Source organism: Macrosteles quadrilineatus, unplaced genomic scaffold, assembly GCF_028750875.1.
Source record: "Macrosteles quadrilineatus isolate MER2022 unplaced genomic scaffold, UCM_ALF_1.0 Scaffold_5__1_contigs__length_97177068, whole genome shotgun sequence".
NCBI lineage: Eukaryota > Metazoa > Arthropoda > Insecta > Hemiptera > Cicadellidae > Macrosteles > Macrosteles quadrilineatus.
This window is the reverse complement of record NW_026542598.1, coordinates 63,099,476-63,125,373: the sequence shown is the minus strand read 5'-3', so window position 1 is coordinate 63,125,373 and position 25,898 is coordinate 63,099,476. Positions and strand designations below refer to the sequence as shown.

General features: G+C 34.5%; 1 protein-coding gene across 3 annotated transcripts in view; it reads right to left on the bottom strand.

The window, feature by feature from the left end:
* Positions 1-462: 462 nt before the first annotated feature.
* The window catches only part of LOC128994393 (uncharacterized), a 35,964-nt gene continuing 10,528 nt past the window's right edge, over positions 463-25,898 (bottom strand). For 2 of the 3 annotated variants that reach the window (XM_054418935.1, XM_054418934.1), the window contains exons 5-14: positions 23,819-24,064; positions 22,451-22,663; positions 21,551-21,756; positions 19,323-19,445; positions 18,126-18,242; positions 14,835-15,074; positions 13,850-13,969; positions 13,281-13,363; positions 12,678-12,719; positions 463-5,578 (exon numbers count right to left, since the gene is read on the bottom strand). In XM_054418935.1, coding sequence (XP_054274910.1) covers positions 5,437-5,578; positions 12,678-12,719; positions 13,281-13,363; positions 13,850-13,969; positions 14,835-15,074; positions 18,126-18,242; positions 19,323-19,445; positions 21,551-21,756; positions 22,451-22,663; positions 23,819-24,064 — 1,532 coding nt within the window. In that variant the 3' untranslated portion in view covers positions 463-5,436. The remainder of the gene's footprint in view (positions 5,579-12,677; positions 12,720-13,280; positions 13,364-13,849; positions 13,970-14,834; positions 15,075-18,125; positions 18,243-19,322; positions 19,446-21,550; positions 21,757-22,450; positions 22,664-23,818; positions 24,065-25,898) is intronic. The other variant, XM_054418936.1, reaches the window with a different exon arrangement.

Here is a 25,898-nt window from a genome sequence, read left to right as displayed (position 1 = left end):
TAGCCTACTTGTGACAAAAAAGGGAAGAGCCCTAGCGGCAAGCACTGTGCGGAAATTCCTATCGCACAAGGTCTTCCTCCACCGTGAGCATTTGTAGTACATGAGAGCAAGGAGGCAATGATGGACTTTGCCCTAGACACCAGCAACTAGTGCTAGACACCACTTACAGGGCCGCGTTTAGGGTCAGTGGAGCCCTGGGCAAATTCAAAATCAGCACCCCCCTTTTTTCTAAGGTGTGGGCGGGCAGTAGTTGTACGGCACCAGCCAGGCGCCCCTGGGCGTATGCCCAGTCTGCCCGTTTATAAAAGCGGGCCTGCCCCATCTTACGTCTGTGATATAACCCAGCTTTACAATTTGACAGGCCACCAAATTTTAATGTCATTTTATTAATTAAAGCTGATAAAAACAAATATTTGGAGCTCTACAGGACAGGAAAAACTAAAATCCTTTTACAACATTGGTTATATTTGTATAGTACCTTTATAAAAGACATACATTTTCTAATATATAAAATGCAATTAAATTTTATTCCAAATGCCAACCTGTGCAGGTTTTTATATTTGCTCTACAAATTGAGATACTAAAAAATTAATTTTAAAATTTGGTTGCAATTTGCATTGTTGTTGAAAACAAAAACACAATGTTTTGGTAAATAATAAAAAAAAGACATTATATCTTTGACTATCCATTAGTCAATGATTATATTGCAATAATACATTCTGACTTAAATAAACTTATCACCCATTTAGGTATAGTTAGCTCTAGGGCCTTAAACACATTTTATTGGCATCACAGATCTAATTAAAATTTCCAAAATTAGTATTAGGTTTGTTATTCTTTACAAAATATTATTCAGCCTTATTTTATACAAACACTTGTTAATAACAATATCCTCCATGCTTGACTAAAGGCGTTTCTTAAAAAATGTTAAAAAATACCTATTTTTTCACACTTTTACGATTGATAACTTCAAATTTGTATGTCATCATCACATTTCTTATAATTTTATATAAATATAAAAGGATAAAAACCATTAAAATATTAGTCTACAGTCTACACTACAAAAGTGAAAACACTTGAATCATCACAATATTTACAACAAAATCATTGGAGTATGTAGATTTTTGGGAACATTTTTAAAGAAGATTACTATACTAAAATATACATATCATAATGTGAATGTTCTAAAAATTAAGAATTTTGAGTCTTTTACTTTTTAGAAAATAACAAACTTGAGTTATACATTTTACTATGAATTAATAGCTAAATTACAAACAATAACTAATGGTAACTACTCTGGGGTAAGATAAGGGATTTTGTGGTATAAAAAATTTCTGCAGATATATTTATTATCAATCATAACTGAAAGACTTTGGAGGGTTTTAAAACAAAATACTGGCAAAAATATGGCCTTCATTTGGGCAAGAAACAATTGTAGTTTTCAAATCGATAAAAACTTTAGGTAACAAAATGCATTGTCATAATTATGACTACTAAATTTTTAGTGTACATAAGGGTTATCTGATACTTAATAACTATTACCACAGTACCGTAGTTATAATTGTGGTAAACATGAAAAACACTATATCTATGAGGATTAGTTATATCTTTACTATTGATAAGGGTGTGGGTTCAAAGATTTAATTAATTAAAGGACTGTAAGGCTAATTTAAAACTATGAAAATGCCTTGTGTTGGAAAGTAAACAAGTTTTCAATTTGTTTTGTGATTTGCATCACATTTAAGTACAAATATAGTTATTGGATAAACTTTTTGTTACAAAAAGAGGAAGGGAATGGATCAATACATTATTTTAAGGCCCAATATAAACCTTGAGAATAATAAAATGCTATTTTGACTAATATGCAAAACTGAAAAATAATCTAGTCTAGTCAGTCAAAAACAATGTCTTCAGTTATAAACAATGTTAGAACTTAATTCAAATTGCAATTATTTTACACCGATGTCTACAAGATTATTGAGTAAAACACAAATCCAAGAACCAATGAATACTTTTAACCCTTCCCGGACAGGCGACTTTAATGGCCTAGGACAGGCAAAAATTATACAAATAAAAAGATTAATTTTCATTATTTGTGTTTTTTTATACCTGTATACATCAAATAAGTGCAATGGAACAGCTCATACCATCTATAGTTATTTGTTTAACTAGTGGGCAAAGTGGCACTTTGCTGCGGCTCTTGCGGAATGATCTCGAGTGCAGCAAAGGCCTTTTGCACTCATGATACACATTATATTTTTCCTACAGTCACTATAAAGCATATAAATAATTAGTCTTTCAAACACTATACAACACGTTTTTAGGTTCAGCTGCCAACACAAATAGGTGCCCTAGAGAAAGCAGTACCAGGTCCGTATCACTCCGCTATTTTTCCTCGGCAAGAAATGTGCTCCGCGACTTGAGAATATAGTTCCGTATGTTTTTGTAATTTGAAGTGGTTTCCGCGCCAAAAAAAAATGCTTTAAAGATATTTTCTTGTTTATTAAGATCGTAGGAATGTTTTAAAACGTTTAAAAGAAAAGTCCAGAAAGTTCAGAAATACCGAAACCCGAAACTATGAACACGAAATGACAGGTTAAATCGTGGTTATAATAGTCAATCAGCTGCTCATAGTATTATTATCTTTAGGTGTTGCCAACCTATTTTCAAGCGTACACAGATTACGTGCATAATAGAACCACGCTGTTTTGTGTTGTTTCGTTGGAATCCTGATGTGCGCCAAAGTATAAACTGTACGACAAAGTATAAAAATGCAGCAATTAGCAGCTTTCTGTACTATAAACAGTACAAGGAAGCCAACTTTGTCAGGTGACTGTAGGAAAAATAATTGCATATCACTATTTCAAGCTGCTAGATAGACAACAACTGCAGCTTTTAGCGCCAACAAAGTCAACGTGGTGTTGCGCACGCATCATTGTGGGGGTGGAGGGAGCGCGGGAGAGGGCGGTGTGTCCCTTTCAAGGTCGCAGTGGTTATGGAGAGTGTGGGGAAGTAGCGCGGTGGTAGCCCGAGACATTTGGGTACTGCAAAAACACCAGCCTGATGATAAGGTGGATATATCCGTCACCCGTCTGTGAAGGGTTAAAGGTTTTTCAGATTAAATAGATTTAATAACAATAATAATATTATAGTCCACTAATGAGTTTACAAATTAAAAATAAATATGATTAACTTTTACTCTATCTTTAAAATTTACAGTGTTGGTATAATGCAAGTTTGCTTAGTAAAATTGATAATGCATTTTTGGTAAAAAAAAGAAAAGTAGTATATGGTAGAAATATAACATTTAATGTACAAGGTCTGTAGAAATTTTTAGGACTAGAGATATTCTAAACAAAATTCAATTCTTGTAAATATTTATACAAATTCTTGTGAATAAGAATATTTAATATAATATTGCCCTTATCACTTTATATCCTGAATAGGGTTTCATAACATATTCCTATCTCACTGAATTTTATTCTGTATGAATGAAATATTTTGCAGATTTTGGGCTTGTCTGATGTTTAACGGTTATTCTAAAGAACAAGTGTTCTTTTATTACCGTAGTTAGTTATTTAATAGAAATACAAATGAAATGAGGTGGTTAAACAATTAAGTTGATAAACATACAATAGTTAGTTGTGGAAGGTAACAAACATACTATCAAGAAACATTATGATTTTATTTGTGTTTTGTGCTTAAAAGCACCCTACAATAATTAACTTTTCTTCATAATAGTTTTATTTTAAATTAGTATATATACATAACAACAGTATTTTATACTTCAATATAGCACTAAATCTTTATTTCTTTTTGGCAATTGATCATTTCAGAATTCTCACTTACAAAAACACTATAATATACTGTATATATAAAACATTCACTAAAGAATCTTAAAACTAAAATCACTCTTAGTGTAAAGTCTTACTCATAAAATACAAGTTGTAAATAAAAGGTTACAAACACATAGTAAAAATAAAAATGTATAATATGTTCTATGCACTGTTCCTACTTTTGGAACCATGTACGAACGAGTTTTCATTGTAGAGTCATAGCAGCCAATAAAAATGAATTGTGTTATTGAATATAGTGCTTATTATAAACTACAGAAGAGCGCCGATTATACAAATGGTGGTCATCCGAAACGTTGGTTAACCGAAATCGCCACCAAAGACAGAAAGTTGAAATTCATCGCCAACATTACGAGAGTGGCCAGCAGGAGTGCACGCGACGCAACACTTCAAGTGAAGCCCCACAGTCATTGGCCATGGTGATTGTGCTATCACATAGGCCCTAACCTCACTTTGTGTCAGTGACATCAGTACTTAATACATCTGACAAACTTAAAATACTGCATTAGATCAACTGAAAAACTGTGTGAGTGGTTCAAGCTTAGCTCGTGAGTTTGGTGTTGGAACTCAACAATCACCAACTTTAAAAAGAAGAGAAGTATCTATTACAAAGTTTTCGTCTGTGGTGAATAATGAGGACAGAAGCCTATGCAGTATACTATGATGCTCAATGCTCAGCTTATATGCAATGCTGAGTGTGTTATGCTTTATTCCTCTATATAAGAAACAAACTAATGACAATCATGGTGATATGGTGAGATATGCTGAAGATTTCAGCGATATCACTATCTGTGCTGACAATTGAGGTAGCATTACAGATAATTAAAGCCTTTAAAATGATCCAAAATGTTGTTTGTAGCTCAAGAAATTATACACTATGCCAAGAGGAACTCTAACTACGCTTAACATAGAAATATGGCCATTTAACTTTGATGTCTGACTATCTGAAAAATCAACTATCCCAACACCCATCTGTCCCAATTTTTTCGGATAATCGACACTCTACTGTACAATCATTAATTCATTAGCTCTACGGTTTCAGGCATAAACCCATCATTGTTAGTTCCTTTAATGAATCAATGATTGCAGTTAACCATAAGTAGGACAAATTATTATTTTCTGTTAACCTGTAACACGAGAATTCAATTATTTTTGCCAATGTCTCACGATGTTTTAATAACTAAATATCGTTATTTTCCAATTTGTATACTACTTGTGTTACATACATTGCCTTAGTAATTCACTTGGAACTTTAAATCAAGGTAATCAACACTGGGATAAAGCTCAAAACTTCACTATCAATAGTTTAGTATCTGTGCATGTGTTTGATAAAAACAAAATTCCAGCAATCACTGCCACTGATATTAATTAATCTTAATCTGTTGGACCAACCTCACTCATACAAGTTCTTGGTAAATGGTCAAGTTTGATAATGTTTCTATAAGCTCAAATTTCTATCATAACAACTATTCCGCTACCAATTCCATTTCACGAAGTTGACTTAGGAAAATCACAAAGTTTTGTCTGCTGTCATGTACCTAATCTTAATTTTTTTACTATGCAGCCGATGTCATTTGAGACTCTACTCGAGCAGGTTTAGCTGAGACTTGGGTAACAAATCAACGTGTGGGAACTCGCCCACCAACATGGCCGCCATCCACCTCAACTGCTCGTCCTTGGCTGTTCCGGCTATCGTGTATCCAAAGAACGGATTTTCCTTAGACCTGCGAACAATTTAATCGTCATTAAACCTAAAATACCTTACTAATACAGACAATGCTGGGGCTATTCCAATCAATTTTGATCAAAAAACCTAAATAGAAGCTTAGTTATCACGAGAGCACGCATAAGTATGTATTGTGCAAACTTCTCTAATTTCACCCCACACTGTAAATAAAACATGTGATTGGAATGTCTTCCGTTTGTCTTGATTTACAGTTTATATTTTGTTGTTATTTCATCATCACCATAGCAACCCATTAATTTTTTAAAATTTCAGATTCATTTTCGTGCTTATTTTGTGAGCCTATTTTAATTTATAAAGGGACTCTGCACATCTACAGGTAAATATCTTTCATTTGATACCAACCGCGTGTAATTCGGTCCAGTAGTAAGGTCAGGCTAGATGTCATAAGTTTTGCAAAAGTTTTTTAGTATATAAGATTATCAATAACAACTTATATACATTTTTGACGTAAATATCATAGATTTTAAGTAATTTTAAGTAACCACTTTTATTTTGGCTGTATGAAAATTAAAAAAAATCATTTCTTAACTCTGATTTGATTGCACTTGGGTACTTTGAGAAAAACTATACAACCAAATTAATAACACATACAGTAAAACCCCTTTTAACTACTACCTGTATAACCGAAACTCTAATTTTATTTATATAGATAAACAACAAAAATTGTATTACAACACTGTTAGGCATTTGGTGAAGAAGGGAAACTTTGAAATAAAATGTGATTGTATCACTAACTGTTTTTAAAGAATGAACTAAAAACGGTTTTATGTATGACAGACAAATAAATTGACTGTCGTTAACAGGTGGAAAATGAAAAATATATATTTTGCTTGTGAGTGAGGACTAGAACAGCCTCAGTCCGGTGGGGTTACCGCTCCCTGGAATGGAAAATCACAAAACTAACTTTTTAAATATATAGGATTTTTGTGAGGATAGCAGGCTTACATGAATAGGAAATAATCCAAACTGGTACAGGATACACAAAACTGTACACTATTCTTGAACTGGCCAACATATTGGACCTGGAGAAAACTCTCTCTTACTTAGTTGAAAATGCTGTCAGTGACAGTGAAATATTAGAATGTTGTGTTTAAGAAGAGTAATGTTTTGTGTATCCTGTAACAGTTTGGACTCTTTCCTATTCAAGTAAGCCTGCTATCCTAAAAAGAAGAAAAAAAAAAAAACTTAACCTAGGCCCTTTTGCTTAATGTTACATACTCATCTTCATAAATATATAGGAAAGGACTAGATGGAAAATTGGAAATAAGGTTGAGAATATGAATATCATTACAATTGTTACTGTTACCAGACTAGCTGTACTCGCGGGCTTTGCCCCATTTAACTTCATTAGTATTAATAATAAATTAAAAATGACTAAGCCTGTGGTTATATTGGCTCTATTCTTGAAAAAAAAATCTGCTCAATTGGTCAATTCGTCGTCCTGTCCTAATGTAGTTTTATGTCAATAAGCTCATTCGCATGGCTCAATCACGTCCTGATTGAAGTTCGTTTGCTACGCTTACTCACCTTTGGGTTGGAGCTCGCTTGCTGCGCTCACTTGCCTTCAGATTAGCTTGTTTGCAACGCTAAATCGCCTCCAGGTTGAAGTTCGTTCTCTACACTCACTCACCTTTTGGTTGCAAGCTGTTGTCATAAATGTAAAAAAAATTATAGTGCTGCACCCGGTTGGTCAACCTATTAACTCTTTAATGCTATTGAACATCACAGAATCATACAATAAAAGGTTAAATTACCTGTGTCCGCCTGTCGATCCTTATTTGCTGTGTCCTATTACAGGAGATGCATTTCGGCAGAATAAACTGCCATCATCAGTCCTACTATAAGTCCTTGTTCTTCCCCATTGGGTGCGTCTTGAAGTTTTTAAACACGTACACGAACGATATTACACTTAGATACATCACAATTAAAACATAAAAACACACGGTAGGCCTACTTTATTTGAGCTACTACGGACATGTAGACGCGCGTCAGTCGTGTGTCGAGTCTCGACTGGGGTCAGACGTTACTTGCAGAGTTGACCTTTGTCCTGTCTCTGTCCTTTGTAGCTACAGGTGGCGTTTCATTCAACTTTAACAATGCTTCGAATAATATGTTGGATTGTAGAGTACTTTTATCATTCAGGAGGTTGTGGGGGGTTGTTTTAGATGCTCTATAAATTTCATATTGCTCTAGTGATGTCATTACTCGACTTTTTCTACAAATGTGTAAAGGTTTTAAATTTTCATTCAGGCTGGAATAACTGTGATTGCTGTCAATTAGGTGTTCGGCAAAATTGGATTGTTGTGTTAAACTATTTTTGGGAAGGTGTTCTTTAAACCTCTTAATAAATGGTCTGCCAGTCTGTCCAATATAGAATTTATTACAGTCACTGCATGTTATTTTGTATACTCCGGATTTATCACTCAGGTTTTTAACATTTTGTTGGGTTCTAGGTTTAAGGAGATTTTGGACTTTATTAGATGTTCTAAACGCTACAGTTTTTCCGTGTTTTTTCAATTCATTTTTCAGAGTGTGGGTGATTTTTTCTCCGTATTCAACTGAGACGAATTCTGTTTTTAATTGAGGCCTTGGATCTGCAGTCTCTTTACTAATTTTCTTTCTATGTTTGCTGATTAATGTGTCGATGATGTTAGGATTAAATCCATTATTGACAGCTATATACTTGATGACATTTCTCTCATTCTCGAAGTTTGCGGTACTAAGTGGTACTGAGAGTAATCTATGTACTAAGCTATTGTAAGCTGCTAATTTATGTGCTAGGGGGTGGTGGGAGGTTTCATGGATGGTTGTGTCTGTTGCTGTAGGCTTCCTGTATATGTTGAATGAAATATTTTCTTCGTTTTTTATTAAAGATAAATCTAAAAAATTAAGTTTGTTGTCAGCTTCTAATTCAGTGGTGAAACCTAGTTTAGGATGAAAGCTGTTCATGTAGTTGCTGAAAAGTTGAAATTGCCTGCTATTGCCATCGTACAAGGTCACAATGTCATCCACATATCTGTAATAAAATATTATTTTGCTTTTGTACTTGTTTTTGTCATTTTTCTACAAATGTTTATTTTCAATGTGGTTTAGAAAAACTTCTGCAAGAATACTCGATAGGGGTGACCCCATCGCAAGTCCTTCATTTTGAGAGTAATATCTATTGTCAAACTGGAAATAATTTTGGTTTAATACGGTCCTTAGTAATAACATTAGTTCGTTGATTTCTTCTGTGTTTAAATTGGATTTATTTTTTAAGTTGTCATGTAGGATTTCTAGTGTTTCACTGACAGGAACGTTGGTGTATAGGCTACTTATATCTAATGAAGCTAACGTATATCTTGGGTTCAATTTGATGGTTCTTATTTTATTGATTAGATCTAAACTATTTTTCAGGCTGTGGCTGTTTTCCAAAACTACATGTGTTTTGACAATGCTTTCTAATTTTTTGGCTAGTTTGTAAGCCGGAGCGGGCATGTAATTAACAAGGGGTCTAATTGGGTTGCCTTCTTTGTGTAGTTTTGGTAGGCCTTTCAGGCATGGAGCTTGGGGATTTATTGGTTTAAACTCTCTGATCTCCCTGTCAGTTAACAAAAGCTTACTGTTGGATAAAGCCTTATTTAACTCTTTGGTGTATTTAGCTGTCGGGTCCTGTGGTAGTTGGTTGATTAGATTGCTATCAATAAAATTCAAAACTTTGTTATTGTATTCTGCTTGGTTCATTATCACTATAGTATTACCTTTGTCTGCTTTTGTAATGATAAGGTTGTTATCTGCTATCTTCGTTTGGATATTTTTTATGGTTAGGCTTTCATTTTTATATAAGGTCTGCTGTTAAGATTCTTTAATTCCATTTAAATATGAGTACTCATAAGGTTAACATGGGAAACTCCAGAGCCACTGGGCGGAGCCCGAAAGACCGACCAGAATAAAAACTACTTTGTTTTCCTATTTAATGCCCAAAGAATCAGTGTGCCGAATTTCAGCCTCCTAGGTAAATGGGAAGTGGGAGAATTAGTGATGAGTGAGTCAGTGAGGGCTTTGCCTTTTATATAAGACTAGCTGTACCCGCGGGCTTTGCCCCGTTTAACTTCATAAGTTCGCATGGCTCAATCACGTCCTGGTTGAAGTTCGTTCGCTACGCTCACTCACTTTTAGGTTGGAGCTCGTTCGCTACGCTCACTTGCCTTCAGGTTAGCTCGTTCACTACGCTAACTCGCCTCCAGGTTGAAGTTCGTTCGCTATGCTCACTCACCTTTTGGTTGCAAATTAGCTGTTGTCATAAATGTAAAAGAAATAATAGTGCTGCACCCTGTTGGTAATCCTTGTAACTTTAATGCTATTGAACATCATAGAACAGAACCTACTTCTTTAATTGAAACAGCTGTTAAGATTAATTAATTCCATTTAAATACTAGGATTGCTTTCAGAGCGGTGAAAGCCAGTTGAGCGGAGAAAACTTGTTTTAATATTAGTGTAACTAACTAAATAAAAAAAACAATATATGTACTAATGCTCTTTTTATTGATTAAAATTATAATAATTTACCTCTTGACTACAACTTGTGATTCAGATAGGCTACCTCTTGCAAAAGTAGATTAAATTATAACCAACGAGATTTTCTTGTTTATTAAAATCATAGGAATGGTTTAAAAACGTTTAAAAGAAAAGTATAGAAAGTTCAGAAATACCTTATGATTCTCTTGTTTACATCTTTCTTGTAAACAAAAAACTGTCATAGCTACTTTAGTCCCATAAGCCTAATGTTAAAAATTTGAAATTTTTAAGTTCGTTTTAAATTGCATTAGCATTATCTAATTGAAATTTTTTTGTTTACAAACCATCTCATTATTAGTCTTAGTAGTCTTGTTAAGTTTGGCTGAAATGTGTTCAGCCATTATTGAGTGATGGTGTTATATTGTTTGCATTGAAGTTGATCCCAAAGAGCTTAACCAACTATTCCATTCCAAAAGATAAAAATTATATGGTGCAACACAAATAAACAACCCGATCACCTACCTATAACCTACACTTTACCTTCCTAATCTAACCTTACTTCAAAACACTTAATATAGTCACGAATACTCATAAACCCCGACCTACCTCCCCACATGCCTAAATTAGATCAGTGTTCAATCTGCGTTTTATAAATAAGTGTAATAACTTACTGTACCATCGATGCAATTCAACATAATATAACCTATGAGGTATTATCGGATTAAATACAGATTTCGATGCGGTTCGATATATCGCTTATTAAATCCTGATTTCTAACATTGGCTGTTTCTAATCAGCTGGCAACACAAATAGGTTCCCAAGAAAGTAGTCACCGGTCTGTATCCCTCCGCTCCTTGTTTATGCTCCGCGCATTGAGAAAGTAGTTCCGTATATTTTCTCGATTTTCAGTGAATTCCGCACCTTAAAAAATGTTTTAACGGCATTTTCTTGTTTATTAAAATCATAGGAATGGTTTAAAAACGTTTAACCCTCCAAGTGTCCATAGTTTAGGCCTTAATGTCCACCTATTTTTGGCGCATTTGCAAGGTTTTATTAAAACGGATCTGAGAAGCTTAAAACAATGTTAATTCTAATGTTCTATATACCATTTTGTTTGGAAAATCATGGGCTTCAATATTATATATAAAACATAAGGAACATTTAAAAAAAAAAAAAAAATTTTTAGGTACCTAAAAAAAATATAATTTCGAAAAAAAAAAAAAAAAAAATAAGTTCGCGCTCAATGAAATTGTATAAATTATAGGCCTATAAATATTTGAAAATAGCCACTTTGTTCTAAATTTTATGAGGATTACAAATATATAATAATATAAGGAAGTATATTTGCAAATAAATAAGTTATGGGCAAAAAACTGATTTCAGTACATAGCGTTTAGCTAAGAATGCATAGCCTAACCATAGCTAGGAATCTGGCTGATAATTTACATCAATATCACTACCTACTTCTTCAGGATCATCAACCAGCACTTCAAAACCACTTAAATCTTCTTATAATGCACCACGTATATCACTACTTTTGATTTTTAACACTAAAACAATGATAAACGTAATAAAACACATCAGTCATCGGTCCGGGGGAACCTAGCTGTTTACAAATACACGCACGTCAGCTGTCTGCTACAATATTTTCGGAACTAAAATGAATAGCGCTTAGAGACAGACCTCTGGAGAAAGCTTAGAATATTACGGAAAGAACGATACCTAACTCGATCCAGTTCAATCCGATTCAGTCAGTCATAGAGCCTTCGCCGTAAACGATGTCTGCGTGTCGAAAAATCGACAAGTAACACTACACAAAGTGTGCTGCTTGTCGAATTTTCGTCAAGTAACACTGGGAGGGTTAATAGAAAAGTATAGAAAGTTCAGAAATACCTTATGATTCTCTTGTTTACATTTTTCTTGTAAACAAAAAAACTGTCATAGCTACTTTAGTCCCATAAGCCTAATGTTAAAAATTTGAAATTTTAAGTTCGTTTTAAATTGCATTAGCATTATCTAATTGAAATTTGTTTGTTTACAAACCATCTCATTATTAGTCTAAGTAGTCTTGTTAAGTTTGGCTGAAATGTATTCAGCCGTTATTGAGTGATGGTGTTATATTGTTTGCATTGAAGTTGATCCCAAAGAGCTTCGCTCGCTTCGCTCGCTCCGCTCAGTGAGTACTCATAAGGTTAACACGGGAAACTCCAGAGCCACTGGGGCGGAGCCCAAAAGTCCAATCAGGATAAAAACAGCTTAGTTTTCCTATTTAATGCCTAAAGAATCAGTGTGCCAAATTTCAGCCTCCTAGGTAAATGGGAAGTGGGAGAATTAGTGATGAGTGAGCCTTTTATAGATTGACATTTACAAAGTAAAACACAATTCAAATACATCGTTTTTGGAGTCTAAATAAAATAGAGTTTGTTCACCCTAAGTTCCCCAGAGAGAAACAATTTGTGTTGTGTACTGTATTGATTGGATGAGGCTATTATGTGTTAACTGCTTGGATGCATTTATATTTACTAGGTTTTGAGAACAAATATTATTGAACTGCAGAAGAATAATTTAAACATTCTCACCTTTTATTTCTGTTATTCTTGTTGATGAATGTTATGGCCCACCTGTAACAAAGTTTAATAAATTAAAAGACGATAAAAGAAGTTATTGGTGTGTTCAGATTATCGATTTGGTTTAATGTTTTAGGGCCAACTAAATAGTTAAAATAAAAAATAATTTAAGGGTCATACAATGACACATTTAAAAGAGGAAAATAAGAATATGTAGGCTATTTAATGCAGTTCTAAGTAACAAATATCATGAACAAGAAGGTTGTAGTTATCGTGTTGTCTACCAGCCGTAACACTCCTTGGTATGAGAGGCCTGGTGTCATTTAGTAGTGAATGTATTAAACAAGTTTATGATGTATTACGTGGATAAGTTGGCTTTTATAAATTACCATGGTAAAGGACATACTAAGTGGAATCTATATAACTAAACCAAAATTTGTAATTTTCTTTCACTAAGAGACAAAATCATAACTCAAATGATTGCTAGCTAGGACATAAGATTCATTTAGTTCTTAGGTTTGCTGCAAAAGGGACTTACTATCTGTCTGTATTAGAACATAACATTTGCATCAATAGTTATATTATATTTATAAAAGAATTGTAGTACATTTTTACCTGGTGTGAGGGTTTCTTTTTGGTTCGTGGCCGATGTACCAAACAATGTCTTCTATCTTCCATTCTCCTAGTTTTATAGAACCCTGTGCAGGATTATCACAGATTATTACAAACATCCTGCAATAAAACTACAACCCTACAATTATTACCATTTAACCATGAAATTTAAATCCATACAATGAATTAATGCAGGCTAATTAATTTGCTTAATGTATCTTAGTCAAGCGAATGTTCCACTATGATTGTAGCACTATTTTGTAAACAGTATGAAAATATTTTCATTCATGAATGAGTTGCCAATATTGCCTATGTAGCCAAGTGGTTATAGTGCTTGCATTAAGATCTGAAGGTCGATGGTTCAATTCCAAGTGAAATCATTAACAGAGCCGGATGCAATTTATATCCAGGCTATCAATTAATGATGCTATCTAACAAAACGTCGACATTAGATGGTAAAAAGGGTTTAGATCGTTCTCTTACAAAATTGGTAAAAATTGGACAAGGGCAACATTTTGATATTTACTTGATAGAGCAATCAGGATATTATTTCTTTCATATTCCATACTCACCGCTTTGTCCTTGTAGTAGCACAGTTTTGCTTGACTGAACTCAAACAAATGGCATTTGAAGCTTTTGGATTTTAAATCAGCAAATCTAAGTTCACCGCATTGTGCAACAGGAGGTTTAGCCTGAAATAACAAATTACATTGAGATTGTTGCTTGCTACAAATTGTGTATTTATATTTAAACCATACTTAGTTCCAAGGAAAAAAAGAAGGAATTAGATGCAAGGGAAGCAATTCACAATATATGGCCAACGGTTTTAACACTATTGTAACACTTTTTGTCCTGCATAATGATCTCTTAAGTACAAAAACAAATTACAAATATAGACCTTCAAGTGACCAGCTGTTTTAAGGCAAAGTGTAGAACCAAAATAAAGAAAGAGGACAAACCAATTTCTTGACATTCAGTTAACCATGAACATTTACTTGTTCTGTCAAAGAAAGTGAGTTTTCCCAATTCCTGAGGAAGCAAATGTTCATTTTGATACCCTTGGAGTCTACAAACATCAGTTTTACGGTTAAAAAATCAAATCACACCTCTTCTAATCCCTTGATTGTCTCCCAAAATCTCCCTTTATTATTATTAAATCCCCCTATGTGTATTGAGCTAGTGATGCACAAAAGGAAGATTTGGATATATATTTAAAAGTCCATTAAAAACTAATATTTTTACTTGGAGTAATTGCTCCAATACTTTCCCTTGAACTAATATATTGATATTTGTTTATAGAATAATCAATAATTTAAATTATCACGCAAGTAAAAAAAATGCAATACTATCTCTGTGGTTATGAAAAAAATAATGTGCGCTTAGAGTAAAAATGTGACTGTCTCAATAGCATTGTATTTATATTTTTTAGTCCACTGAATGGACAATGTAATACCAAAACAAGAGAAAACAACCGAAAAAACCAAATATTTTGAGGATCAACCCCATACACACCAAAGCCAAGACGCTATCACTCACAACACATAACGGTTTACTCACAATAGGTTGCAGATTCTGCAGCAAGGTGTTGATGACCAGTATGAGACAGTTGTCCTTGCAGTCTGCGTCGTCCCAGTAGCCCCAACGCAGCACAGTGTCCAGCACTCGCTCCGTGTGGTGCAGCGGCCGATACAACGCTCCTCCCAACACTGACTCCAGGAGACACAACTCATGTCCATACACATTCATGTGTGTACACAACTCCATGCATACGTCCAGCGCCTCCCGCTGTGGCGATACCTATAATAGAAACAACCAAACTTTCAGTTACATGCTTTGATTAAGAATGAACAAAAACGACAGAAATATAAACCTGAATGTGCTGCAGCCTGGGTTTCAAGCCTAGAACTACTAATATTGGACTTTGGATTCACCATTATTGTTACTTAAACATCACCTCCCTGGCCAGGAGGCAGCAACGAGGATTGAAGGTTAAAAACTCTCCTCAGCATGCAACTCATGAGAAGGGGCATAGTTTGATGGAAGAGTGCCCACCTAAAATTGACAGTGAACAGAGGTAGTGGAAGGGATAGGTGGTATTTGTGTGTTGTACTTCAAACTGGACTTCATGTTGTCAATTTTTGCTCATTTTTACTGTTTGAGTCCATCAACAACTTAGCTATTTAAAAGAATTTGAATTTTTGTGTTATGATAAAAAGGTATGGTTATTAGTGAAGGGCGGATCCAAGAAAATGTCGGTACCGGATCCGGATCCAGATACACACTGTCATAAAAGGGCGGTTTAAAAAAACGTAATTAACAGAATGCCAATTTAAATCATACTGTTTAAAACTAAATTGGTAATGCTTAAAGGTTAATATATCTTATATATAGAGTAATCTCCAGTTGAGCCCATAATCCCTAATTTTTTGGGGACACTAAAAGTTTTCAAAATAATAAAATGAAACTTTGTGCTAAGTTTGCACGACCACCAAAAGGGTATCTGTGTATATTTTACCATAGTTCGATCTTGAGTATGCTATATCGTGGTTTTTGCATGCAGCATCCAATTTATTTATGCTTGGATCACCTCTTGTTAATCTCTTCCTTAAATTCATTCCAAGTCCACAGTACTGATAGGCGGGTATGTTAAGTTCTACAGTTAAAATACCCTGTGTCTGTGTACAAGAAGACTATACTGTGTTCTAACTTAGAAAAATATTAGATGGGGAGTCTTAACTTTTTATTCACCCTGTATGTACACAGATAATCTTCTTGTACACAGACACAGGGTATTTTATAGTGATAGACAAGACCGGAAACTTCGAGATTTTTTTTATCTCGACGCATTAGGCGGGATTGAAATACTAATGGGATATTTTCGAGACAAGATTATAGGCCGTTAGCTAATCATCCAGGTACAAAACTAAACACTAGAGGTGTGCAGATATCTGGAAAGATTCGGAAAGATACATGCCCTTGCCATATAAGTTAATTGCTTCAAGTGACAAACACTGAGACATGGCCTTGCCATATAATTTATTTGCATCAAAAGACAAACACTGAGACATGGCCTTGCCATATAAGTTATTTGCATCAAGATAAAAATACAAAGGCATGGTCTAGCCATACAAATTGTTTGCATTAACATATAAATACGAAGACATGGCCTTGCCATATAAATTGTTTGCATCAAGATACAAATACGACAAGGGATGGCCTAGCCATATAAATTGTTTGCACCAAGATATAAGGTATAATACACTGTGACACTGCCTTGCCATATAAGTTATTTGCATCAAGAGACAAACACTGAGACATGGCCTTGCCATATAAGTTATTTGCATCAAGAGACAAACACTGAGACATGGCCTTGCCATATAAGCTGTTTGCATACAAAGACAAACACTGAGACATGGCCTTGCCATATAAATTGTTTGCATCAACATATAAATACGAAGACATGGCCTAGCCATATAAATTGTTTGCACCAAGATATAAGGTATAAGCTGAGACATTGCCTTACCATATATGTTATTTGCATCAAAAGACAAACACTGAGACATGGCCTTGCCATATAAGTTATTTGCATCAAGAGACAAACACTGAGACATGGCTTTGCCAAGTAAGTTATTTGCATCAAGAGACAAACCCTGAGACATGGCCTTGCCATATAAGTTATTTGCATCAAGAGACAAATATCGAGACATGGCCTTGCCATATAAGTTATTTGCATCAAGAGACAAACACTGAGACATGGCCTTGCCATATAAATTGTTTGCATCAACATACAAATACGAAGACATGGCCTAGCCATATCAATTGTTTGAATCAAGATACAAATACGAAGACATGGCCTAGCCATATAAATTGTTTGCACCAAGATATAAGTTATACACTGAGACATTGCCTTGCCATATAAGTTATTTGCAACAAGAGACAAACACCGAGACATGGCCTTGCCATATAAATTCTTTGATATTAATTTTTGTGTTACAGCTTTGTGTTAGTAAAGAAATCGGGAAAAAATTGGTCTTGTACATGGAAACAGACAGCTTTGTGTTAGTAAACGAATCGGGAAAAAATCAATCTTGTACATGGATATAGACATGGTCTTGCCATATAAATTGTTTGCATCAACATACAAATACGAAGACATGGCCTAGCCATATCAATTGTTTGAATCAAGATACAAATACGAAGACATGGCCTAGCCATATAAATTGTTTGCACAAAGATATAAGTTATACACTGAGACATTGCCTTGCCATATAAGTTATTTGCAACAAGAGACAAACACCGAGACATGGATATAGACAGCTTTGTGTTAATAAACAAATCGGGGGGAAATCGGTCTTGTACATGGATACAGACAGCTTTGTGTTAGTAAACGAATCGGGAAAAAATCAATCTTGTGCATGGATATAGACAGCTTTGTGTTAATAAACAAATCGGGGGAAAATCGGTCTTGTACATTTTATGGATACAGACAGCTTTGTGTTAGAAAAAAATTGGAAAAAATCGGATCCATCAAAACCGGATCCAGCCCAAGATCCAGAATTTTTTCTAGCTTGGATCCGGCGGATCCGGTAGTCCGATAACCGGATCCGACCATCACTAATGGTTATTGATACACTCAATAATCTCAGGAGTTCAATGATTGAAACAGGATTACAACTAGGAATAATTTAAGCCAAATACAAATTAGATGAGGGTTTTGGATGTATTTTACCTTCAAAATAATCAGAGAAAACATTAATTTTTTACTACACTAGGACTCTTGCGTGTAAACGCGGCATTACTCTATATTAACTTGAATGTTAATGTGCTGAGAGTAGATGTGATACTAACCGTAACGCTTACACAATCTCCCTCTCGTTTACCGATGTACACCCACACCTTGATATCACCCGAGGGTCTTGTAGTCTGAGGAGTCGTCTGACTGCTATGATGGTAGCGCTCCAGAACCTGCCGTCAAACATTGTGTTACATCAGAACTATAGGCTACTATAACCTTCAAATTTGTATTTTAAACTCGGTGAACTGTCATTGTATTTTGGGGAATGTTCCAATTCAACCGATTTTAGATAATATTAAATCCAGGCTTAGTGTTGTTAGATGGAGCAAATGATGGAGTGCAGGGCTTCCGTCTCTGAGGCCCCAGGTTCAAATACCTCTTATCATCAATGAATTTGATCTAAGTGCTAATGACAACACCTCTAGGCCTAGCCTGAATGAAGTGATGTAAATACAATGTTAAGTTAGAGACTGGTTAAAAAAATGTAAGGTTAATGTTGTGCATTGTGTACCATGTTCTCATTTTTGTTATGCGTTTCTTTGTGTATAAATTGTTCGAGGACATCGCAAGATGGATTATTTTAAGAGCCTGAATAATCCTTTAGCTTCATAAAATCCAATAACTGTGCCATCCGAGTAAGAGCTGTGATGGAAATGTTGGTACGTAAATAATATCAAACAGCCTCTGGTGACCAATCATAATGAATAAATTAAGGTAGGATAGAGTAAGAAATAAGGGATCTGAAGACTTAAGGTTAGTTGGAGCTTGAGAAGGAGATAAAATTATGGTTTACAAATTTGAGAAAATTATGAGACGAGAGAATTGTTAGGAAATGTTGTGGGTTGTGATATAGGGAAGTAAACCAAGAGGTAGACTAAGAAGGTGAACGAAGGAAGTGAAGAGAATGTGAAATGTCAGATGGTGGAAGGAAAGGAAATTGTGAATAGATAGAAGAAGTTGGAGATGCCTAGTCAACATCTAGATCCAGGAATAACAAAAGAGGATATGTATTTATGAGTCATTCGAGCATTTAAGAATATTAGATTAGGTTGGTAGCGAATCAATCTTCATACACTCTTACGAAAACAACTATTTGGTGAGAAATTACAACAAAACGTTCAACCTTATTGTTACTTTAACTTGTATAGTTTCACAACCATATAAGTTAACCAAATCTCTTTGTAATACCAGGTTCTTTCTGTATTATCACAAGCAGAAGCATATTTCCTAGTCAGTGTTTACACACATACCTCTTGTATCTTGGCCTCTCTGGCCAGCTCGGCTCCGCATACATGGAACAGCTGGGGGTAGAGAGCGATCAGATCACATATGACCTGTGACTCAGCCCGCGACCACCCTCCTTCCAGACCAGTCTGTAAAATAGCAGAAAACAATTTAACAAATTACCTTCTGCATTTCTCCCCGTACACATAGAACTGGAATGAAGAAAAATTCTTGAAGCATTACACAAGTAACCTACTTAAAAATATTCTAATCAAAAAGGTATTAAAGTATGCACTTTGCCATAGTATGGTAACATTTTTTGAACCAAAAAGTACTTGTACACATTAGTATCCAGTGAGATTTTAGGATTAGGTGAGGTTTTAGGACGTAGGTTCCCATCATACGTCAACACTCAATTGATGTTGACATGATAGTTATGTTGTGGGATTGGTTTTGTTTTGACAATAGCTTATGGTGGTAAAAACTAAGATATAATACAGAGTGTTTAAAAAAGAAACATCCAGTTTTAAATGCTAATATCTGAAAACCTAATGAGCATAAAAATATCAGGATATATTTGCTTTACACGCTAAATGTTAACCAACTGTAATGGTAAAAAGTTTTTAATGATGCATTAAAATTCAAAAGTGATATTTTTCAATAAGCTGTCCTCCATTTGGGTCATGGATTACTTTACTTTTGATTTGCAGATCAGTTTGCAAAATAGATTTTGCCCAGAACTTAGTATTAAAACATGAAACTAAACCTTCAAGAGATAGTCTTTGGACTTTATTTCTATATTTTAAATATGCATTTCTACTTTTGACAAAATTGTCTACAACGATGATGCTATTCCTATACTTTTATGATGTATATGATGTTTGATTCAGGTCCTGTACTTCTGTAGATCATACAAATTTAGTTTGATAAACCATGCAAATCTACCATTTTCCACTGAATTCAAATGAGCACTATGTGAAAATGAATACTTACAATGGACTTTTATCCCATTGGACTAGGCATGAAATTGAAAGAACATTTTATTTATGGCACAATTTATATAGAAAAAAATATAGCTGAGAAGAATTAATTAGAACCTTCTCTTCATTAGAAACCCATGCAAAAAGATGGTTTTTATTAATACATTTACTAAATCTTCCCAACCACCTGAAATTAAAGTACTTCTAGGTTTTAGATTACATATGAATTACTAACACACTGCCCTATAAGTTTCAAAGAGGAAAGTTGGTTAGACAGAACAAAGTACCGTAGGATTATGTTATTTACACAAAACAACTTTATCCATTTGCTTAAATGTTGATGTCATGATCAACCAGAGCTAAAAAGTTAAATTTTGTTTTTAATACTAATTGTGTTAGAATTAAAAAAAATTGTAACTAACGAATTGACAAACACAGTATTTTTTGTGTTCTTCTAGACTTAGGCTAACTATACCAAAATTTAACTAGGTACTAGCTTTTGACAACTAGACTACCAAATCAAAAATCCATTTGTTTTAAGATCTTGTTTCATAGATGAATTTATTGTTGCACTGCTTTGTTTCATAGACGAATTTATTGTAAGCACTGCAAAGACAATCTATTTGCATTTTAACAAGGGATATGATTTTTACCACTGTTATAAATCCTTATTAGAGGCTTAGAATTAGTCAGGAAAACAGCAGAAGAATGAGTTACCGGTATCAGAAATAGTCCAAACGTAACTGGATTATAGTTGTATTACACATCCAGTTTTAAAAGATTAACATCCATGTATTAAATTGTTACCAAACATTCCCTATACATTACCCTCCAAATGTGTGGTTAAGTACTACCATTGATTTCTGGATACTGAAGTAGACATCCCATCTATGTGGATCAGCTGTGCAGCCAATTTTGTATTAAAAAGAACACTGTTGAATGAGCGACTAACAAAAAATAATGTAGTTTATTATGTTTTCTTCCTTAACTTTTGTGACATAAAATATAAAAAAGTTTACAACAAGTTAACTTTTCAGTTTGGCTTGGTCAAAACATTGGCATGTTCTACGGAAATCAATAATTTATGACAGTACCGGTAACTTAAGTTAACTCCGTCCTTTTTAATTATATAATAAAACTGGCCACAGCTTAAACCTGGGAATGAAAAGTCTAGTTCTATCCATATTCAATGGTTCTACCAAGTCAACCTTACCATCAAGCCACCATAACCGTGCCGGAGCGACCAAACTAACAAAAGTGAAAAATGACCCTACATGATGCTGTGGTACCTCTACGTGCATGAGTGTCGGTCCCCAGATAGCTGCGAGGTTCTCTACAGGCATCAAATTGCGTTCACACTGCAGACTGATGTGGTAGAGGTGACCCATCAGACGACGGACGGTTACATAGTTCACTGGAGGAAGCTTCTCCAGCTGACTACGGTACAGTGAAACCTTCTCCTCCTCACTGCACTCTAGTCCTACAACAACAGTAGCTGTAGCAAGAAATATCAGCAGTCAATGGGAACTGAATAACACACAGTGTATTGAGGAAGTTCCTTTCTATCAAAATGTCAAATAAACAAAATTGTAAATAAGAAAATGTAAATGGAAGGTGGAAGGCTTGCAGGAGCCATTTACTAGTAAGTTACAAAGATTACTCTACACTCTTGCATAAATATTCAGCTTAATGGCATACACAAGTGTGTATCACTGACAGGTAATTCAGTAGATGGACAATGATTGTTTTTGAACATGGAATAACTTTATTTGATTTAATACAAACCCAACACACCAGACCACTTGGTAAAATTAAAGACAAAGATAAGTGAAAATTGTTAGCTTTAACTTGACAAGGTCAGCAGAATCTTTGTCTAGGACCATTTACAAATGAAAAACACGGCTTATTTTTATGGTATAGCGTCTGGATCACAACACAGCTTAGCTTGTTTACAATTTTTTTTTATACTTCAGTAAATCAGATTGAAAATCAAAGTTTGGTCAAATTTCTCAGATAGATTGTAATGACGGTGTTTTGGGGTTAAAAAAATCTATAGTGGTCCACTATGTTTGGCTGGCATCTCATTGACTGGACAACATATTCATCTAACTCTCTTCCGAGGTAAACTATTCTTTAATAATTAGTCAAAAGAAATATATTAATCTACTACTTACCACCAGCGTTACACAACACTTTGTGCAGTTCTGTGGTGAGTAGGGGCTCGGGAAGGTCTCTAAAGAAGCGTTTCAGCACACTGGCTACGTCATGTTCTGTATAGTCATTTCTGGTGATTTGAACGGCCCATGCGTCTTTTTGGAACGCTGTGAGTAGCTTGGCGACATTGGTGTTACTACCACTCCGCCGGTATATCCCTTCAGTCATACTGCCTGCAACCGTAATGTAACATGTAGCATGTAATGGATCGGCTCATACTTTTAGAACTCGTTTTGAGTTCCTAGATCTTTAAGATAACTAGTCATATTTCCAAATTATCTACCTTCTAAATTGTAGTTCAGTTTATGGTGTGGCTGCCACTAGTAGTAAAATCTACTAATATTAAACTTATAGCCTACAATGTTATTTGATGATACCACACCACACCACTTAAGAGTTAAATTTGATATATATTTTTGGCCTTGAATCCCATAATACCGCTTATCTTAAGTTCACTTAAGATACTTAGGCCACTGTGGTGTCGTTTTACTTGAAGTTAGTGATGTGTCAAAATCGAATCTCAAAACCACCAAAACTTTGGAAAAGTTTCTATTTTGAGATCTTTTTGGCGAGTTTCATAATTCAAAACGAGGTATTGAGTTGATTAGAAATTAATCTCATATTAGTGTTATTACATCAGTGTCAGGAGTTTAATTTATTTCAGTCCCTCTTTATTGTTTATAAACAATTATGTTTCTTAAGTTTAAAATGCATTAGGCCTAGTCATGTTATTTATGTTTATGTCAGGGTCAGGAGTCCAATTCCGTTAAGTCTTGATTGGATAATAAACAATTATATCCTGTAATTTTAGTGACCTTAACCAGGCAAGCAAGTAAAAAAGTTTCACATAAACGTTTTGTGAAACATCAAATTTTAGTTTCAGTTTTGAGATTCAAAATTTCTGGTTTCAACCGTCACTATTTGAACTACTCTGCTTCATAAAGTCCTATAGTCCTGCAAGACTAGGTAAACCCTTGAACAGCAAAAGATATATATTACACCTATGAATAGCCAACAGCTAATAGCATTGTCAATCAAGCATCTGGCACTAACCAAAAATAAATCTAGCTACAATGGAAGCAAGCTTTTAAACCTACTCCCTCGCCACCTTTAGGATATAACAAGAGAGATACCTCAAGAAGAAAACATGACAATAATTCTTAGAGAGGACATTCTATCCGTATGAAGAATTCCTCACTGGAAAAACATAATTAGAAGAAAATTCATAAAAATAATCTGTCCTGCAATATACGGTTGTATTTTTTGTTGAAATTGCAGTAGATTCAATGACTACATGACAATAAACACATTTTGTTCTAGATCCCTACCATGCGCAGATACGAAGTTTATACACTTGTCGATGATGGTTGGCAGATCGTCCTTGGTGAGTTGTTGGTCACGCAATGTCGGACCGTTGTCCACTGCAGCTTCGTGAATAACACGGCACCACGCTCGCGACTCATGCGGCTCGTTCATCTGCAGGTAGTAAGCACAGTTGGGCCCGTCCACTCGTATTTGAGGTCCTTTGACGGCCACTCGTGAACAACCCTCTGCACCGGCAAGGTCCTGGAGAACTAAACAACACAATGAGTTTAAAGATAAAGTTTTTGCATGTACTACTTTGCAATGGGGTAAAAAACCCAATACAAAGGAAACCCAATAACAAGGCCGTCAATAACAAGTCACCCTTGATAACAAGTGTCATTTTATGCTTCACACCAATTTCCTAAATTCAAAAACTTGATTAGTTAGAATATTTCTCATTGTCTTTCCTAAATTTAGAAATAAGATAGTAAGACATTATGTTAGCAGTTATCTGCTTCTAACTACCTACTAATTTATTAGTAAGATCATATTGTACTATACCAAGGTGGAATTGAATAGGGTCCATCCAAAATAAGTTTTTAAACAGTTTTTTTCTTTCTTTAATCACCTTTGGATAAAAGGCCTGATGATATAAGGTTGTATTATTTGTATGATGATGGTTTAATAATATTGAACTAAACCCCATTATTTAAGTAAAGGGGGCACCCTGATATTTGGGGGACCGCTGGGATCATGCTGGAAAAATAGCAGAGATCTAATAAAACTTTGAATTTACTGAATACATGTGTTTCCAGTACAATTATGCAATCGAAAGTATGACAATTCCATATTTAAGCTTTGTGTAGCCAAAGGAATCTAATTATAATTTTTGATGTTTCAAATTGGGCCCTACAAATAATTGATAACACATTCCCAATTAGAATGAAATATATCAAACATACAGAATTCTACTCAGCACCAGATTTAAGGTACTCGAGTCCCTAGGCCAAATCAACCTGAGCGGTCCCCGCTCCTTGGTGGAACTTTCTGCGATTGTGGTGGAATCGTAACCATCTCCTGAGATCACAGGGGTCTCATTATCATAGCCACCTACAATTGTAAACATCTTTCTCATCTCAGTCATGGGGACATCACCATAGTCACCGGACAGAACTAACAATAAAATTGGCTTCAACTGTTCCATAAGGATGAGAAATCTACTACTAAACCAAATAACAATGAAACTCTAAAACCAGGTCACTAGCTAGAATTCACAGCTGTAATAATATTAGGGGAAAAGCAGTGCAAATCATGTATTACTCAGGTAAACACAGCATCTCCTATTCATGAATCTAAACCTAAAAAAATAATGCGCGATAAATAACTTTGATATAAGTTTTTATCACACACTTGTAAACATCAATTATAATTTTATTTAAGTTTTCACAACAATGAGTTCAAAGATTTATATTTATCATGAAAATGTATGTTTTGATTACAAATAAAAACTATCACATACCATTCTTTACAGATCAGACCAAAACCCAAGATAAAATAAATAAATACGTATATAATACAACAATCAAAATGACTCTTTCCCTTCTAGAATAAAATTGTTAATCAATTGATAAATTTACAGTAATAATCGGAACTAATTCATTGATGTAAAGGTTTCAAGGTCAAATTTCAGTATGACTGTCTACTCTACTTATACAGAGTGATTCATTATAAAAGTATTTGTTTAATGGTTTGTCAGATTCTCTGAAACATCTATTTACTTTTCGTTTATATTAGATGTTTATAAAATCAAAATCAAGTAAAATATTGAAACCCATATCAAAAGGTTATCAAATAATTTACCATCGTAAAATATATAATTTTAAACAATAGAAAAAAAATAACTTTTAACAAAAACCTTGCTCTCTTTCAATCAAACAATATATTTAGAAACAGATTAAATCAAGCTGAATAGAACAAAAATCTAATGGAGATCAAGAATCCATGTACTAAAAATATATACAATGGCCTTAAGTTTTAGCCACCCTCCAATGGTTAATACATTAACTTTGTCAATAGTCAAAGCTTTAGCCAACGCTCGAGAGG